We start from the raw sequence: 16,357 nt of genomic DNA on the forward strand, positions 1-16,357 counted from the left end.
AATATATAAGGACAGAGGTGTGTCAATTAGTATAGAGCATCAATTGTTAAATAAATAACATTCAAATATCCATCACTAATAATCAAATTTTGTTATATACAATTTGCGTGCTATGATAAATAACACGTATACTCGTATATATAGGGTGTTTTGTTATTGGCTGCAGATCGTTGGCCTACAGAATAAGCTCATAAAGACGAAGGAAAAGTAACTAACTTGGGCGCTACAGGTATTATTAAATGAAATTTACTAATATCTACCGATTATCACTGGTTATCGAATGATAGTCAGTGAATGAACAAATTTATCACTTTTTGCCATACCTGTAGCGCCTAAATTAGGGCTCAGATCCAAAATTGGTCAATAACTTTTTCCTTCGTCTTTATGAGCTTATTCTGTGGGCCAACGATCTGCAGTCAATAACAGAACACCCTGTATAAATAACACACACATCATGTGTGTCAGTCTTCTGACAACTTTCAGTTCAGACTTTTTTAACGAAAGTATATAAATTTTTTTTATGCTCATTTTTGGCATGAATAAGGTTATTTTAAATATAATTATTTTTATGTGGTATTAAATTATTCGTTAAAATTTATACTTTAACGTTATGCAAGTGGATTTTTGATTTTTACAAACATAAAATCTGGCTAACAATATGAAATATTATGTATAAGTGACACATTTATACAATTTTATTTTCAATTACTTAAAATATTTTATTTAAAAATAATTTAATACATTTCGATGTTTTTTATCTTTTTAGATTAATCAATTATGGTGTATAAAAATGCAAAAAGTACTACTAGAGCGACTATTTCCAAGGACACATATATAGTTGGTATTAATCGTGCATTATATGGAAAAGATCCAGAAGATCCGTTGCACAAGAGCTTGGTATGTGTCATATGACGCTCACAAGATATGTTAAACAGTATGACCAGACTAATTATGGACAGAATATAATCCATACAATAAGGTTTTTACCATTGAACAACAGAAAGAACTTGTCAAATATTGTACTACTGATTCGAAATTATATTTTAGTTTTACTAACAGAGATTTACGTAAGCCAGCATATTATTTTGCCAAAGTAAAGAAATTAAATTTTTGTATCAAATGGAACGAATTAGAAGTGTTTATTAAAATACGGTTTTCATGCGAAGAAATGAGCCTGGCTCGCGATCTGAACTTTAATAAACCAATGTTCATAAATTTTATACTTATCTAGGGGCATTATTTGATCGTTGGAATTTTGCATTGTTAAATATATATAGTATTGATGAAACAGGGATAACTACAGCTCATAAACCACGCAAGGTTTTAGCTGAAAATTTTCATATATATATAATACCGCATGGTCCTGTTGGTTTTAATGAATCTTCTTGCCTAAGTGGCTGGATACAGAAACAAGATTTTGTGTTATACATGTAACTTTTCGTTGAAAATACAAAACTAAGTCAAGATAATCGTTGATTAGTAATATTGAAAAATCATAGCTCTCACATTAGTGTTCCTATTATTAATTTTTGGAAGGACAATTTCAGCACAAGATTATCTTGCCCTCTACATACATCACATAAGCTTCAACCGTTGGGCAGATCAGTTTTTGGTCCATTTATAACCAAATTAAACGCTACCGCTGATTTCTGGGTGAGAATACATCCTGGATAACGTATAAGTATTTAGGATTCTCCCGAATTGGTAAATACTGCGCTATTAGCATCAGCAATTGTTGCTAATATAACATGATTGTCAATCCACGGGGATATACCTTTTTAATAACAAAATTTTTTATAAAAATTATTTTGTCCCTGATTTTGCTACAGACATATCTTGTGAACCACCACTAAATGAATATCAAACAATGCATTGATCAAATAAAAATATACCTCCTTTACCCGAAACACAATTTAATGGTGTGTCTAGAGTTGGGAAAGGTACAGAAAAAGACAAAACGTTAATTTATATGGATGGTTCAGAGAAAAAAACACTGAAAAAATTTCATTCAAGAAAATGTAAAAAACAAATGTCATGCAAAAAAATCCATTCAAATATGAATCCATTTGTACTTTTGAATGGGGTATGCTAACTCTTTTCAATCTAAAATAATAATTCATATACTTTCATCAAATGTAATGATTTCAATAATTATTATTTCAAATTATATACAGTCGCAGTTAATGTTTTACATTTCTGCCACCTTGGGTGGTGTAATAATTGTCCCTTCCAATGTGGCAAATGTTACAGCCACACTTGACGTGTGACATTTCTATCACTCTTGGTAGTGTTACAATTGTCCCATATAATATGGCAAATTTTACTTACAGTTGCCCGTGGTTTGTAACATTTGACCTTAGGTATTGAAACAATTGTCCCTCTTGGTATAATAATTGTTATAATCCCACCTGGCAAACAAAACTGTAAATAAAATTTTTCTTGGGCATTATTTCGATTTTTTTACAATACCAATGATTTAGGTAATCAATAAAGTTATTTTGTCTCGAAACACTACAGTTTTATAATCACGCTACAAAAAGTTTTGATTATTTAAACATTTTTTTAAACTACTGCGGCAGCTTTCCCCTACTCTTATAAAAGAAATTTAATGATCTATTAATAGATATTAAGGAAATAATGTAAAATTTACTCCAATAAACATTGAATTTTTAATCAAAAACAATTTATTGTTAATCTAGTAAATAGAGGGAATCAATTTACATAGGCAACATAAAATAACAAATAAAGCTATTGATAATGCATAATGGAAATGAGCTACCACATAATGCGATGAATTAGCTCATACTACACATGTTATTTCTCCCACAGTAAATAACAACACAAACCCTAAGATTAATGGTAAAACTGGGCTATAAGTTAATTGAGTACCATGTAAAGTTGCTAGTCAAATATATAATCTATTTCCATTTGGAACGGCAATAAATATTGTAGCTGATGTAAAGTTAGCTGGAGTAATAACATATATATCAACAGTAATTATATGATAAGTTCATAGAATAAATCCCAGTAATCTAATATCGAATTATTGCCAATGAATCAAATGTTTTCTTTTTACCTCTTTTTTGGGCAAAAATATGACTAATTATTCCAAATTCAGGTAACATTAAAATATAAACTTCAGCGTAACCAAAAAGTCATAATAAATATTGAATTAAAATTGGATCTTTTCCTCCAACAGGATCAAATAATGGCGTATTTAAATTAAGATCAGTTAATGATATAGTAATATATGGCACGCCGTTTTACTATTGAATAACATAATTTTAATAATCATAAAATTAAATACCTAAAAAAAATTTTGTTATTATCTCACAAGATAATAATTATAGGATGAATTTTTATGTTAGGATATGAATTTTATTCAAATTATACATAATTTTAATTGGAATAAAAATTATATACACAATTTTAACTCGGATAATTTAATTTTTCATTTAATTCTCTGATTAAAATTATGTACATAGTTTCAATTAACAATTAAATTAAGATATAATTATTGAGTTAAAATTATGTACATATTTTTAATTCTATAGTAAAAATTAAGCGCATTACCAACTATGCGCACTACCAATATATAAGGTCTAAATGTGCGCACTAGTAAAATATTCCATCGCCACCTGTCTAAGTAGGCAGACGCTTTTTGTCTATTTTCCAATTGTTATTAATAAATTTAATTATTTTAATTGCTTAAAAATTCCACCGTAAGCAAAAAAAACTGACACAGTTTTAATAGCAATGTGCAATAGTTAAATAAATAATTTAAAAAAAAAATTAGCAATAGTTAAATAAATAATTTTAAAAGAAATTGGCAATAGTTGAAATTTTTTTTTCATTATTGTGAACTCATTAAAGGATGCCAAATGATTCTACAAATTTAATTTTTATACCACCTTTAATATGTTCTCGCAAGACATCAAAATCACTCCTTGATGATCTTCTAGAAGTTAGTACAAACCATCAAAAGACGCCAGAATTCTTAAAAATTAGCGCGAACGTCAATGCTTAAAATAGTAATACAGACAATTATATGAAAGAATATGCTAACACATCCAGAAGGTAAAGCATGTCATATCAAGACTCTAAGACAATGAATAATATTGATATCATTACGCCAATAAATACCATGCCTGCAAGCCAGCAGCACCCATCATGGCAAGATAACGACTTTACTGTTGTCTCAAAAAAAAATAAACGTGGACCTTGGAGTTAGACAGAAAGAAGAGGAGGCGGGACCCTCTAATTTCACAACCAAAAAACCGACTCGATCCATTGTTGACGGCACCGGTAAACGATAATTTAATTGATGAACCGAAAAAACAGCAAGTTCAACCAATCTTTGTAGCCAATGTTACCAATTTTAAGGCTTTTCAACAGGATCTTTGTGTATTCGGACTTGCTAATGACATCAGTATCTACAAGGATATGGTAAAAACTTTTCGATCGAAAAATGTAAGCTTTTATACTCATCGATTGAAACAAGAACGCCCCTTCTGTGTAGTCTTAAGAAATGTTCACGGCACCACAGCATCTGAAGACATTATTGAAGATTTGTCCGAACTGGGGTACGTTGTTGAAAACGTCTCCAACATAAAACATAGTCAAACGAAGGCACCACTGCCAATGTTCTTTATCGACTTAAAAAATGATCCCAATAACAATTAAATCTACTCGATGATTGTCGTTAAATAAAATGTCTGAAGAAATCAAGGAAATGTTTTTAGAAATGCAAAAAGATATCAAGAGTATCAAATTAGTAAGTGACCGTGTCGAAGATAAACTCGAAAAACTTCTAGAGTACAAGAAATTATTAAACAAAAATTATGCATACACGACTACAAATTAAAATACATAGATAAAGAATTGCGAAAGAGAAACCTTATATTCTTCGGTATAGAGGAAACTGAGACTAATTATTTCCAACTAGAAAATATTATCATTGATCTAATTAAAAATATGATGAAAATCGATTTTGAGATACGCGATATAGATTTTATCAAGAGATTAGGCAAAAAAATCGAACAACACACGTCGCCCAATTATGGTCGCATTAGTTTCTTGGCGAATGAAAATCGAAATACTTAAAAACAAAAACTTTTTGAGAGATTTTAATATCGCTATCAAGGAAGATTTTTCCCCAGAAGGTCTGGCAGCAAGAAGAGAAAAACAAAATAGAACCGATAAAATCCCAACCTCTAGGACAGACAACAAGAAACGCACGACCTCCAAGTAGACAGAAATAATCAGAACATCTCCAAATAGAAATGAACTTAAAAGATCTAAAATATCAAACTACTCCAAAAAAACCAATATTTCTATCAAGAATCGCACTATTAAAGATTTTATGTGACCGAAATCGAATTCCACGACTACTTTAAGCACGCAAAATATCAGTACAGCATCATTTGAACTTTCTTTACCACAACCACCATCAAAAAACGAATTGAGAAAATAAATCAGAATGGCTAATATGACGAAAAGCGACCGAAACGGAACGAGTCAAATAAAAACACGGAACTAGTATCTACAAAACAAACATACGATGGAACAAATAAATATTACAAATACGAAATACGTAATCATCATTCAGAATACGTAACAAAACACTTTTACTTATGCACATTTAATGTACGATCGTTAAGCGGATATTCAAAACTTCTAGAACTCGAGAATGCTTTAAATAATATCAAATGGGACATCATCAGCATTTGTGAAGTACGGCGTTATGGTCAGCAAATAATTGAATATAAAAACTACATCCTATACTATTTTGGCGAAAGAAAAGGTATTTCTTGTCAAGAAATGCTGAAAAAACAATATTTTGGAATTTAAAGGCATATCGAAACGGATAGCGATCTTAAAGCTGAAAATTAATAATTCAATCAACTGCACCATTATCCAACTACACGCACCAACTGAAAATTATCCCGAAGAAGAAATAACTAATTTTTATGACCAAATACGCAACGTGCTATCGCAAATTAAGACATCACAATTTTTCTTATAGGCGATTTCAACGCAAAGCTTGAAAAAAAAACCAACGGAGAAAACAACATTCAGGCAGTAGGTCCATATGAAATCGGAAGTAGGAACGATCGGGGAAACAATTTGATCCAATTCGCATGCGGACATAATTTAAAAATAGTCAATTTTTCTTCCAAAAACGCGAACAAAGAAAATGGCCTTGCAAATCATCAAATGGAAATGTAAAAAATGAAATTGATTTTCTTCTAGCAAACGATCTCAATACGTTGACAGATATAAACGTACTGAACAACTCTAATTTCTTTTCAGACCATAGACCATAACGATGCTCTGTCAAAGTTATGAAAAATCGTCGACGTAAAACTCCATTAAATATTAATAAGGTGATGATGCTTACAAAAGAAACAGTAAATCAATATCAGCAAGCTCTTTCAACTGCTGTTACAAAGATAGATATAACGCAAAATGACAACATTGAAGACATTTACAACCACTTGGAATCTACCATCTTACAAGTTGCAAACAAAACTCTGCTCAAAACAGCAAACCAAGCAAAAAGCAATATCTTTTGGAGAAATACCAAACTATTAATAGAAAAGAGAACATCGCTCCAAAACCGGGCAAATAAAACAACGGCATAGAAAGTCGATTTAATAGAAACAAACAAACTAGTATAGAAACAAATTCGGAAGGAAATCAGACCAGCAAACCAAAAAACAAATACCGAAAATTTGGAAGACAGTGTAAACATAAAAGAACTGAATAAGAATCTATTCGACTCCAAAATGTGGATACCGGCCCTCATCAGACAAGGTACTACAGATGGAAATCGAAATCAAATACTTATCACGGCAACAAATTTCTATAAAACATTATATGACTCTGAAATTAAGACAAGTACGTTCGTTTAATTCAAAAAATCTACAACAACATGACAGCACAATAGAGATTGGAAACAAGTGGGCCGAAATTTGCCATCAAACGCGGCTTAAGACAGGAAGATCCTCTGTCACCAAAGCTCTTCAACGCGGTGCTTCAGCTTGTATTTGACGCTTTAAATTGGGAAGGTAACGGGATCAAAATAGATGGGTTTATTTGTCTAACCTAAGATTTGCAGCTGACATAGTTTTGTTTACATCTAGCCAAAACCAACTGCCAACTACGGTCAATCATATTAGCGTGCAAAGCAAACGAGTAGGCTTACAAATAAATATAGATAAAACGAAGGCTATGTCAAATGTTAAATTAAGCACAAAAATTTCAATTAATGGGACCGATATAGAAACCGTAAAAAGTTTTAAATATCTAGGGCAGATTCTATCTTTTGAAAATGCGGCCGTAGCTCAGGTGCAAGCAAGAACGTGTAACGCGTGGAAGAGATTTTGGGCATTAAAACATGTTTTCAAAAGCAACTCATTACCATTAACTCTCAAGGTAAAGGTTCTAGATACATGTGTGTTGCCCATATTAACGTGCCCGGCTGCGATTTGCACGCTCTGCACATAGTGCAGGAGACTGCTTCCTTACATACAACTTTTGGTGGGTTAGCGTCGAGATTTGGAAAGAAGTAGCACGTTATCATCGAGATCACGATTAAACGAATCAAAAGCAAGGACGGATCATCTTAACGTACGGCTTCCAAACAAAAATTACAAAAAGCTTCTAACGTATCAAAGAAGCATGGAGCGCTCAACTCTGGGTATACGGAGAGCCGATAAGATAAGTTGCCACGAAATTAAACGGAAAACTAAAGCTAAGGATGTCGCAGTCAGTGGAGATGGGCGGGACACATTTCATGAGTTAGAGACTGCAGATGGACACTGTGCGTTCTACTGTATGGACACCGTATAATTTTATCCGAAGGTAAGGCCGTCCTATTAAACGATGGCAGGACGAGTTGACATCGTTTACGGAAGATTGCTGGTCAAGGAAGGCTCTCAATAGAATAGAGTGGTGTATTGTGGAGGAGGTCTTTGCCCAACCTTTGGGATGATTAGCTCTTATTATTATTATAATTATTCTGATTATTATTATTATTATTATTAAGATCTAAATTTGATATTAACGAAATCATGCCTGCCAAGAAGGGAGAGAGGAAACAGGATTTACACCCTAGAGCCTCCCATCTCCTTGAGAGACATAAATCTTCACAAGGCAGCTACTTCTTTTGAAGTTCACTGACTTGTGGCCGTGTAGACTGTACGTCCGTCAGTCAACGCGACGTCCGTTTGTCCGCATGTCTTCCTAGTCAGGGGTACGTAAGTCTGTCTGATGTACTGGTCAAGCAGGCTCCGTCCCTTCACCGCAGCGATGCGGAAACTACTAAAATAAAGAAAAAAAAATAGAGAAAAAGAAACTTCAAGGGCTGTTACTTGAAGACATTCTGATGCGATCTCAATGTACGAAGGGTGCCTATAATGACAGTCTTCTGCATAGAAGAGATAAGGTGACGAAGATGAGACCTGCAGACCGGAATTTGAGATAGATTCGTCTCGAGAGTGGGACGAATTCCGCCTAGGCAACCGATAATGAGGGCAACCATTTTGACTGAGTAGCCAGGGTGTAGTTGTCGTAGTTCCTGTAAGAGATCAAGATATTTAGCCCGTTTTTGCTCCTCCTTCGTGACTATGTTCGTTTCTGCAGGCGCAGAGAACTCGATGACGTACATAGTCTTAGATGAGATGTCCTGGAGCACTATATCAGGCTTAGTAGCAGAGAGCTGCCTGGTAGTTGTGAACGAGAAATTCCAGAAGATAATTTCTCGTTCTTGACGACGGACTCGATCTCGCCTGGAGCATATGGTAGGACTGGCGTAGGGTCCACTTCATACTTGTGTCTCAAGAAGTAGTACAGCACGCGTAGGGCAGCGTTATGGCGATGTATGTAGGTGTTCGTGGCATAAGAAGGACATGCCGAGATGAGGTGCATCAGCGTCTCCGGCTGAGATTTGCACGCTCTGCACATAGTGGTGGAGACTGCTTGCTTACATACATACTTTTGGTGAGTTAGCGTCGCTATCACACCATCTTGGGCAGCGATGATAAAGCCTTCTGTTTCGGACTGGAGTCCAGCTGATCGCAGAAAAGAGAACGTAAGTTCAACGGAAAGACTATAGGTGTCAAGATGACGGTAGAACATTCCCTGATGGTCACGATCCCGATGATCTTCGAAGAGGGAGCGGATTTCAGCTCGTTTTACAGCTGAACGAAGTCGAGGTTTGGAGAGAAGGACCACGTTATCATCAAGATAACGATTAGACGGATCAAAAGCAAGGCCCAATGAATAAGGGAGATGCAGAATAAAAGCGGGCTATATCTGTCGCCTTGATAGACACCACGCTTATACGTTACCAGATCTGTTGAGACAGTACGTTTACCACATCTTATTGTAAATTTGGTCTTCCACAAAGGTAACAGCTCCTCGATGCATCTGATGATATCGGGGTGAATTGTAAAACATTTTAGCAGCACCAATATGAGTTGGTGAGAGGTAATGTCAAATGCTTTCCTATAATCCACCCAGGCCATACTCTGGTCGCGTTGATACTGACGGGCGTCTTGACAGATACATCTGTCAACAAGAAGATTATCTTTGCAACCTGATATACCTCGTTTGGAGCCGCGTTGCTCGTATATCATCTGCCAAGCCGGTTCTATGGTTGTGAGTATGCGTTCATTAAGAATGGAGGTGAACGCTTTGTACATGGTATTGAGACATGTAATCGGGCGATAATTGCTCGGAACTGAAAGGTCTCCTTTCTTGGGAATCAAAACTGTTCGTCCTTCCGCGAACCACGTCCCACGGAAAGGTCCCGTACCCAAGGATGTATGAAGTAAAGTGCCTAGCATGATGTGCGTGTGTGGAAGTAAAACGTTTCCACCAGAAGTTGGACACAGCATCCATGCCAGGCACCGAATGATTCTTCTTGCCTTTGAAAGCAAGGGATACTTCATCAGCGGTAACAGATCTTAGGACCGCTTGTTCTGCTAGGCGCGCGTTGCAGAACCTTTCGAACAGTTTGATTGGTCTTATATTATTATCTACACTAGTCGACTTTTCATATAAATCACGCCAGTAGCCATCGATTTGCTCTATCGAAGGTGGATTCTCGACGAGAGAAGGGGGTTTTGTAAATAAACGGGAAGGATTCGATACAAAGATCTTGTTCTCTCGAATACACTTCTCGCGTTTAACTAGCTATTTCCGAGCGAGAGCTAGTGCACGTATCTTTTCAATGTTTCGCTGCTTGATAGTGAGCAGGATACCCTTGTTTATTGTGTGGTGTTGGTGCCTGAGTTCACGCGCGAAGGCTCGCACCTTTGTGGTGAAAGGTTTACCAGCTTTCTGGTACTCTAACACACACTCGATACGTGATACCGTCTGTCGAAGAGGGGTCAACTTGGAGTCAAGTTGCTCTATACGCTTGCGTGTTTTCTCCTCGGCTGTCTCAGTAGACTTGGGGGCAGGAGAAAGAGCACACATTGCAGCATAGACTGAGCTATCGATTTCGAGTAGGCTACTTGTGTGATTTAGATGATTGTCGACGATCTGGTTGATTAAAGCAAGGTCTTGTGCTTTGGCAAACGTTTTGCGGTACTTGGGACGTTTGCGTTTGGAAAGGTCATTATCGGTTTTGTACAGGATATTTTGAAACCGTTCTTTAAGCTCTTCCAAACGAGTGTTTGGTGGCTCAGCAGAAAGGATCGGAGTTTCCTCTACGTTCGCTTCCGTGGTCGAAGTGAGTGGCGTGGCTGTTTCTGCCGTTAACACAGGTAGTGCTGGGATATCTTCGGGTATCAGAGGCGTAGGTGGTGAAGCCTTTAACACAGGTGGTGGTGGGGTATTTTGACATACCCGATCCTGTGTCTCAGTATCAGATCTCTCACTTTCTAATACTGGCTCATCCTGAGATATTCCATCCTGCGTCTCAGCGACTAATGTCTCACGTGTAGAATGAACTACACCAATAGCAGCCGGCTCTATCTCATCACCTCGATTCACTTCCACTTGCGTAGTCCTGCATCGTTTCTCTTGTCCTGTTCGGGGTTTGTCAAATCCGGTTTTTTTGAGACGGGATACTTGATCGCGTAGATGTTGCGATTTCATATGGGAAAGTTCGGGATGCTTTTCGCACCAGAGGGTGTGCATCCTGCTCATATAGCCACGTCTCGATGGTTCACTCGCTTCGTAGCAAGTGAGCAGGTCAGCCTTAAGTGCCTTCGTCCATTGAAAGCGCTGAAGACGACTGTTTTGTGTGCTCGCTCGACTTTCTTGAGAAGTGCCTTGAGATGGCTCTTCGTCGTAAGCGGCACGTCTAGTCTCCGGGACTAGCCTGGGATCCAAAGCCAAATTTGATTGCTCTCCCTCATATCCGTGAGAGCTACCCCCTGGGTACTGGGTCGACTACTACCCGCCTGAGGATCGAAAAATCTGCTTCTCAAATTTGACTTTTTTTGGATTTGACTCATTTAGCTCCGCTGAGTCAGCACGGACCCACCTCGTTAGCCCATCACTTTGAGCGGAATTGATGGTTACCGGGTATGGCACGTGTCCTAGTGTAAGGCTCGGACGTGAGGTTAGGGATTGCCTGCCCTTATTATTATTATTATTATTATTATTATTATTATTTAAAATTTGAAATTAACGAATTCATGCCTGCCAAGGAGGGAGAGCGGATACAAGATTTACACCCCAGAGCCTCCCATCTCCTTGAGAGACATAAATCTTCACAAGGCAGCTACATCTTTTGAAGAAAGTTCACTGACTTGTGGCCGTGTAGTCTGTACGTCCGTCAGTCCACGCGACGTCCGTTGGTCCGTCTGTCTTCCGAGTCGGGGATACGTAAGTCTGTCTGATGTCCTGGTCAAGCAGGCTCCGTCCCTGCACCGCAGCGATGAGGAACCTACTAAAAAATAGAAAATGAAAAAGAAAAAAAAAGAAACTTCAAGAGCTGTTACTTGAAGACAGTCTGATGCGATCTCAATGTACGAAGGGTGCCTATAATGACAGCCTTCTGCATAGAAGAGATAAGGTGACGAAGATGAGACCTGCAGACCGGAATTTGAGATAGATTCTTCTCGAGAGTGGGACGAATTCCGCCTAGGCAACCGATAATGAGTACAACCATTTTGACTGAGTAGCCAGAGTGTAGATGTCGTAGTTCTTGTAAGAGATCAAGATATTTATTCCGTTTTTGCTCCTCCTTCGTGACTATGTTCGTTTCTGCAGGCGCAGAGAACTCGATGACGTACATAGTCTTAGATGAGATATCCTGGAGCACTTTATCAGGCTTAGTAGCAGAGAGCTGCCTGGTAGTTGGGAACGAGAAATTCCAGAAGATAATGCATTTCTCGTTCTTGACGACGGACTGGATCTCGCCTGGAGCATATGGTAGGACTGGCGTAGGGTCGGTCCACTTCATACTTGTGTCTCAAGAAGTAGTACAGCACGCGGAGGGCAGCGTTATGGCGATGTATGTAGGTGTTCGTGGCATAAGAAAGACATGCCGAGATGAGGTGCATCAGCGTCTCCGGCTGAGATTTGCACGCTCTGCACATAGTGGTGGAGACTGCTTGCTTACATACATACTTTTGGTGAGTTAGCGTCGCTATCACACCATCTTGGGCAGCGATGATAAAGCCTTCTGTTTCGGGCTTGAGTCCAGCTGATCGGAGAAAAGAGAATGTAAGATCAACGGAAAGACTACAGGTGTCTAGATGACGGTAGAACATTCCCTGATGTTCACGATTCCGATGATCTTCGAAGAGGGAGCGTATTTCAGCAAGGAGCTTTAAATTGAGTTAATTAGGATAATAGTTAATTATAACATTTAGGTTGCATCTAAAAAGTATTGATTTATTCAATTTATCTTATAAGTATAAAGCGATTTATTGCAATTAGTTTCGACCTAATTTTAGATATATAATATCCTTACTTTTAATTGAAGCCAAAATAGAGGCATATCACTGTTAATGATATAATTGAATTTATTATTCCAATTAAAGAAATATGTTGATCAAGAAAAAGCTGCTAACTTTTATCTTTAGTGGTTTAATTCCGTTATTATTTCTAAAGTTTATATAGTTTAATTAAAACATTATATTTTCAATGTAAAAATAAAATTTTATATTTTTTTAAATATTTAAAGATAAAAATTATCTCCTTAACAGCTTCAATGTTATGCTCTAATATAAGCTATTTAAATATAAAATAAATAAAATAATAATTAAAATTCATAATACAAATATTATTAAATGAATTTTTAAATCATTTTTATAAATAACATATATTAATTTAGTTCTATTTATTATTCAATTATATAATGATTGACCTCCAAAATATTCATTTCAACCTTGATCAATTGTTTTAACAATTTTATAACCAATTTTTAAACTATAATAATTTACACCAATAGTTCTTATTGTAGGTATATATCATAAATTACCTACAAAATTCAAAATATAATAATTATTTATTATAATTAAATTTCATCTAATTTTATATTGATATAATTCATAACCTAAATAAGCACCTAAAATACTTACTAATAAAGCTAAAATTTTCAACTCTAAAGGTAAACAAATTATTACAGGAGTATTTAAAATTAATCATCTTAATTTTGATCCTCCTATAATAGCTAAAAATAATATACCTAATATACCCTTTAATATAACTCAATATTCATCTCTAACTGAATTTAAACTACTAAAATTAAAATCACCTCTTATAGTAAAATAAATTAAACGAAAAGTATAACAAACTGTTAATCCTGTAGATAATAAATATTAAAATATTAAAAATTGATAAAGTAGCCAATTCTAAAATTAAATCCTTTGAATAAAAACCTGCTAAAAATGGTATCCCACATAAAGCTAAATTAGCAACATTTATACAAGAAATAGTTAAAGGTATACAAGTAAATAAACCTCTTATTAAACGAATATCTTGATTATTTTTTATATTATGAATTACTGAACCTGCACACATAAATAATAAAGCCTTAAATAAAGCATGAGTTAATAAATGAAAAAATGCTATTTTTGGATACCCTATTGATAAAATTCTTATTATTAAACCTAATTGTCTTAAAGTAGATAAAGCAGTAATCTTTTTTAAATCAAATTTAAAATTAGCACCTAAACCAGCTATAAATATAGTTAATACAGAAATAAATAATAATAATTTTGACAAATAAGTATTAACAAATAAACTATTAAAACGAATTAATAAATAAACACCAGCTGTAACAAATGTAGAAGAATGTACTAAAGCTGAAAAAGGTGTTGGAGCAGCTATAGCAGCTGGTAATCAAGAAGAAAAAGGAATCTGAGCACTTTTTGTTATAGCTGCTAATATTACTATATAAGAAATGAATTGTATTTCCAAATCATTTTTTATACTTTCTAAATAAAAAATATAATTTCATGAACCATAATTTAATATTCAAGCAATTGCTATTAATAAAGCTACATCACCAATCCGATTTGATATTGCTGTTAATATACCAGCACTATAAGATTTGACATTTTGATAATAAATAACCAAACAATAAGAAACTAAACCTAATCCGTCTCAACCTAATAAAATTCTAATTAAATTAGGAGAAATAATTAAAAACATTATAGATAAAACAAATATTAAAACCAATATAATAAATCGATTTAAATTTTCATCTCCATGTATATATTCATCTCTATAAAAAATTACTATAGATGAAATAAATAATACAAACCTTCCCAGCACTGGGGGGTGCTGCACTTTGCTGTAGTACTCAACAGAGGAGAAGCCAACTCCTACTGGGCGGGTCCCCGGGTGGCGGATAGGGGAATGCTCATCGGTTGGCACTACTGCACCGATGGGTAAGGAGCTTGCTCCTCCCGGACCAAATTATTTTGTGCGTGGGGAAGGAAAACCCCTCCAAACCAAAAATGTAATTTTTAATGCAAGACAACGAGAAAATTATTAAATCTACGGTGCAGGGGATCGGATCCCCAGTACCGGTCGGTGTTACAGGTGGAACACTTTGCCTGTCCCGTCCGAAACCAGGCGAGAAGTGTTCGGAGATGGATCCCACGTTACGAGCCCCGAGCGGCGTCTCGGTTGGTTCTGAAACGTCGGGGGGACCAAATCCCCTTAGAAAAAAAAGGTGTAAGGGTGGTAAACCAATGCCATTGGCTGCCCCCGAAGGAATAACGAAGAACTCCAAGAGGTTCTTCGTTGTGAAGAAGATGGAAGGGTCCTTCGAGAAATCGAGTCCCTTCTGTTTAGCAAGGGTGGTCTATGAGTCGGCTGGACGTGTTAAAAGCGTCCAGAAGATGCGTGGCGACCTCCTTATAGAGGTTCATTCTGCCAAACAGGCAGAAAAATTATTAACGATTCCAAGGTTGGGAGACGATGAGGTGAACATCACACCTCATCCCACCTTGAACTACAGCAAAGGGGTTGTGCACTGCAGTGATCTCCTCAACTGTGCAATTGAGGAGATCAAGAAGGAGTTGGGTCCGCAAGGTATCATTGCGGCCCAACGAATTAAGTGGAGAAGGGGAGGAGCACTGGTGGAATCACCAAAGTTAATCTTAACTTTCGATCGAACCAGTCTTCCTTCCCACATCGATGTTGGAATCCATCTACGTGTTCCGGTCCATCTTTATGTACCGGAACCGCTGCGTTGCTTTCGATGCCAAGAATATGGACACCTTGCATCGAAATGTAATAAAAAAGAAATTTGTGTGTGTGGTAAGCTGCCACACAAAGGCAGTTCATGCGTCCAACCTTTCAAGTGTGTGCACTGTAAAGGTGCACACACGGCTCGTAACAAAAATTGTCCGACCTACAAGCAGGAGGTCGCTATTCAGAAGGTCAAGGTTCAAGATGGGCTTGCATATCCAGAGGCACGTCGCCGGGTGGTTGGTTCGGGTGGAAGCAACGCCGGCGTATCATACGCCAGCGCTGCGGCCACTGTTCGGCCAGCTACTGCGCTGTCAAAGGATATGGAGGCTCTGATTGCCAAAGTGGTGAAAACACATTTCTCAGCACAAGTGCGCGGACACGCAACCCCTGTTGCAGGTGAAGCTGTAACAGGAAAAAAGAAGGGACGTCAGCAACAACAGCGGCCGCCCCACGGAAGGACGGCGACACAAGGTGTCCCGAAGAACGATAAAAAATTGGAGCAAGAGGGGATAGTGAAGACTCTTACAACTACACCAGAGGGTCCCAAAATATCTATCTCCCAAAAAAGGAAAATGAGCGAAATGCAGACCAAGAAGGAGTTGGTTCCGGTCGTGGAGCGACTGAAATTACCAGCATCTCCTGAAAGGTCTGCAAAACAGCAGAAAATTTCTAGGTCGGTTTCTCT

The 16,357-nt window shown here is 36.7% G+C and overlaps 2 protein-coding genes across 2 annotated transcripts in view; both read right to left on the reverse strand.

The window, feature by feature from the left end:
- LOC123302823 (mucin-2-like) overlaps nt 1-11,109 on the reverse strand; it is a 36,004-nt gene extending 24,895 nt beyond the window's left edge. Inside the window, exon 1 of the mRNA XM_044885913.1 lies at nt 10,658-11,109. Within this exon, the coding sequence (XP_044741848.1) occupies nt 10,658-11,109 (452 nt within the window). The remainder of the gene's footprint in view (nt 1-10,657) is intronic.
- A 2,259-nt stretch (nt 11,110-13,368) lies between these two features.
- On the reverse strand, nt 13,369-14,310 carry LOC123302824 (NADH-ubiquinone oxidoreductase chain 5-like; the record flags this gene model as incomplete). Its single annotated transcript, XM_044885914.1, is given in 2 exon segments — nt 13,369-13,779; nt 13,781-14,310. Coding segments are annotated over 2 exon segments (819 nt in total), but the record flags the coding sequence as incomplete, so codon positions are not given.
- Between the last annotated feature and the right edge of the window lie 2,047 nt (nt 14,311-16,357).

The sequence above is a fragment of the Chrysoperla carnea genome, chromosome X, assembly GCF_905475395.1.
Source record: "Chrysoperla carnea chromosome X, inChrCarn1.1, whole genome shotgun sequence".
NCBI classification, from domain to species: Eukaryota; Metazoa; Arthropoda; class Insecta; order Neuroptera; family Chrysopidae; genus Chrysoperla; species Chrysoperla carnea.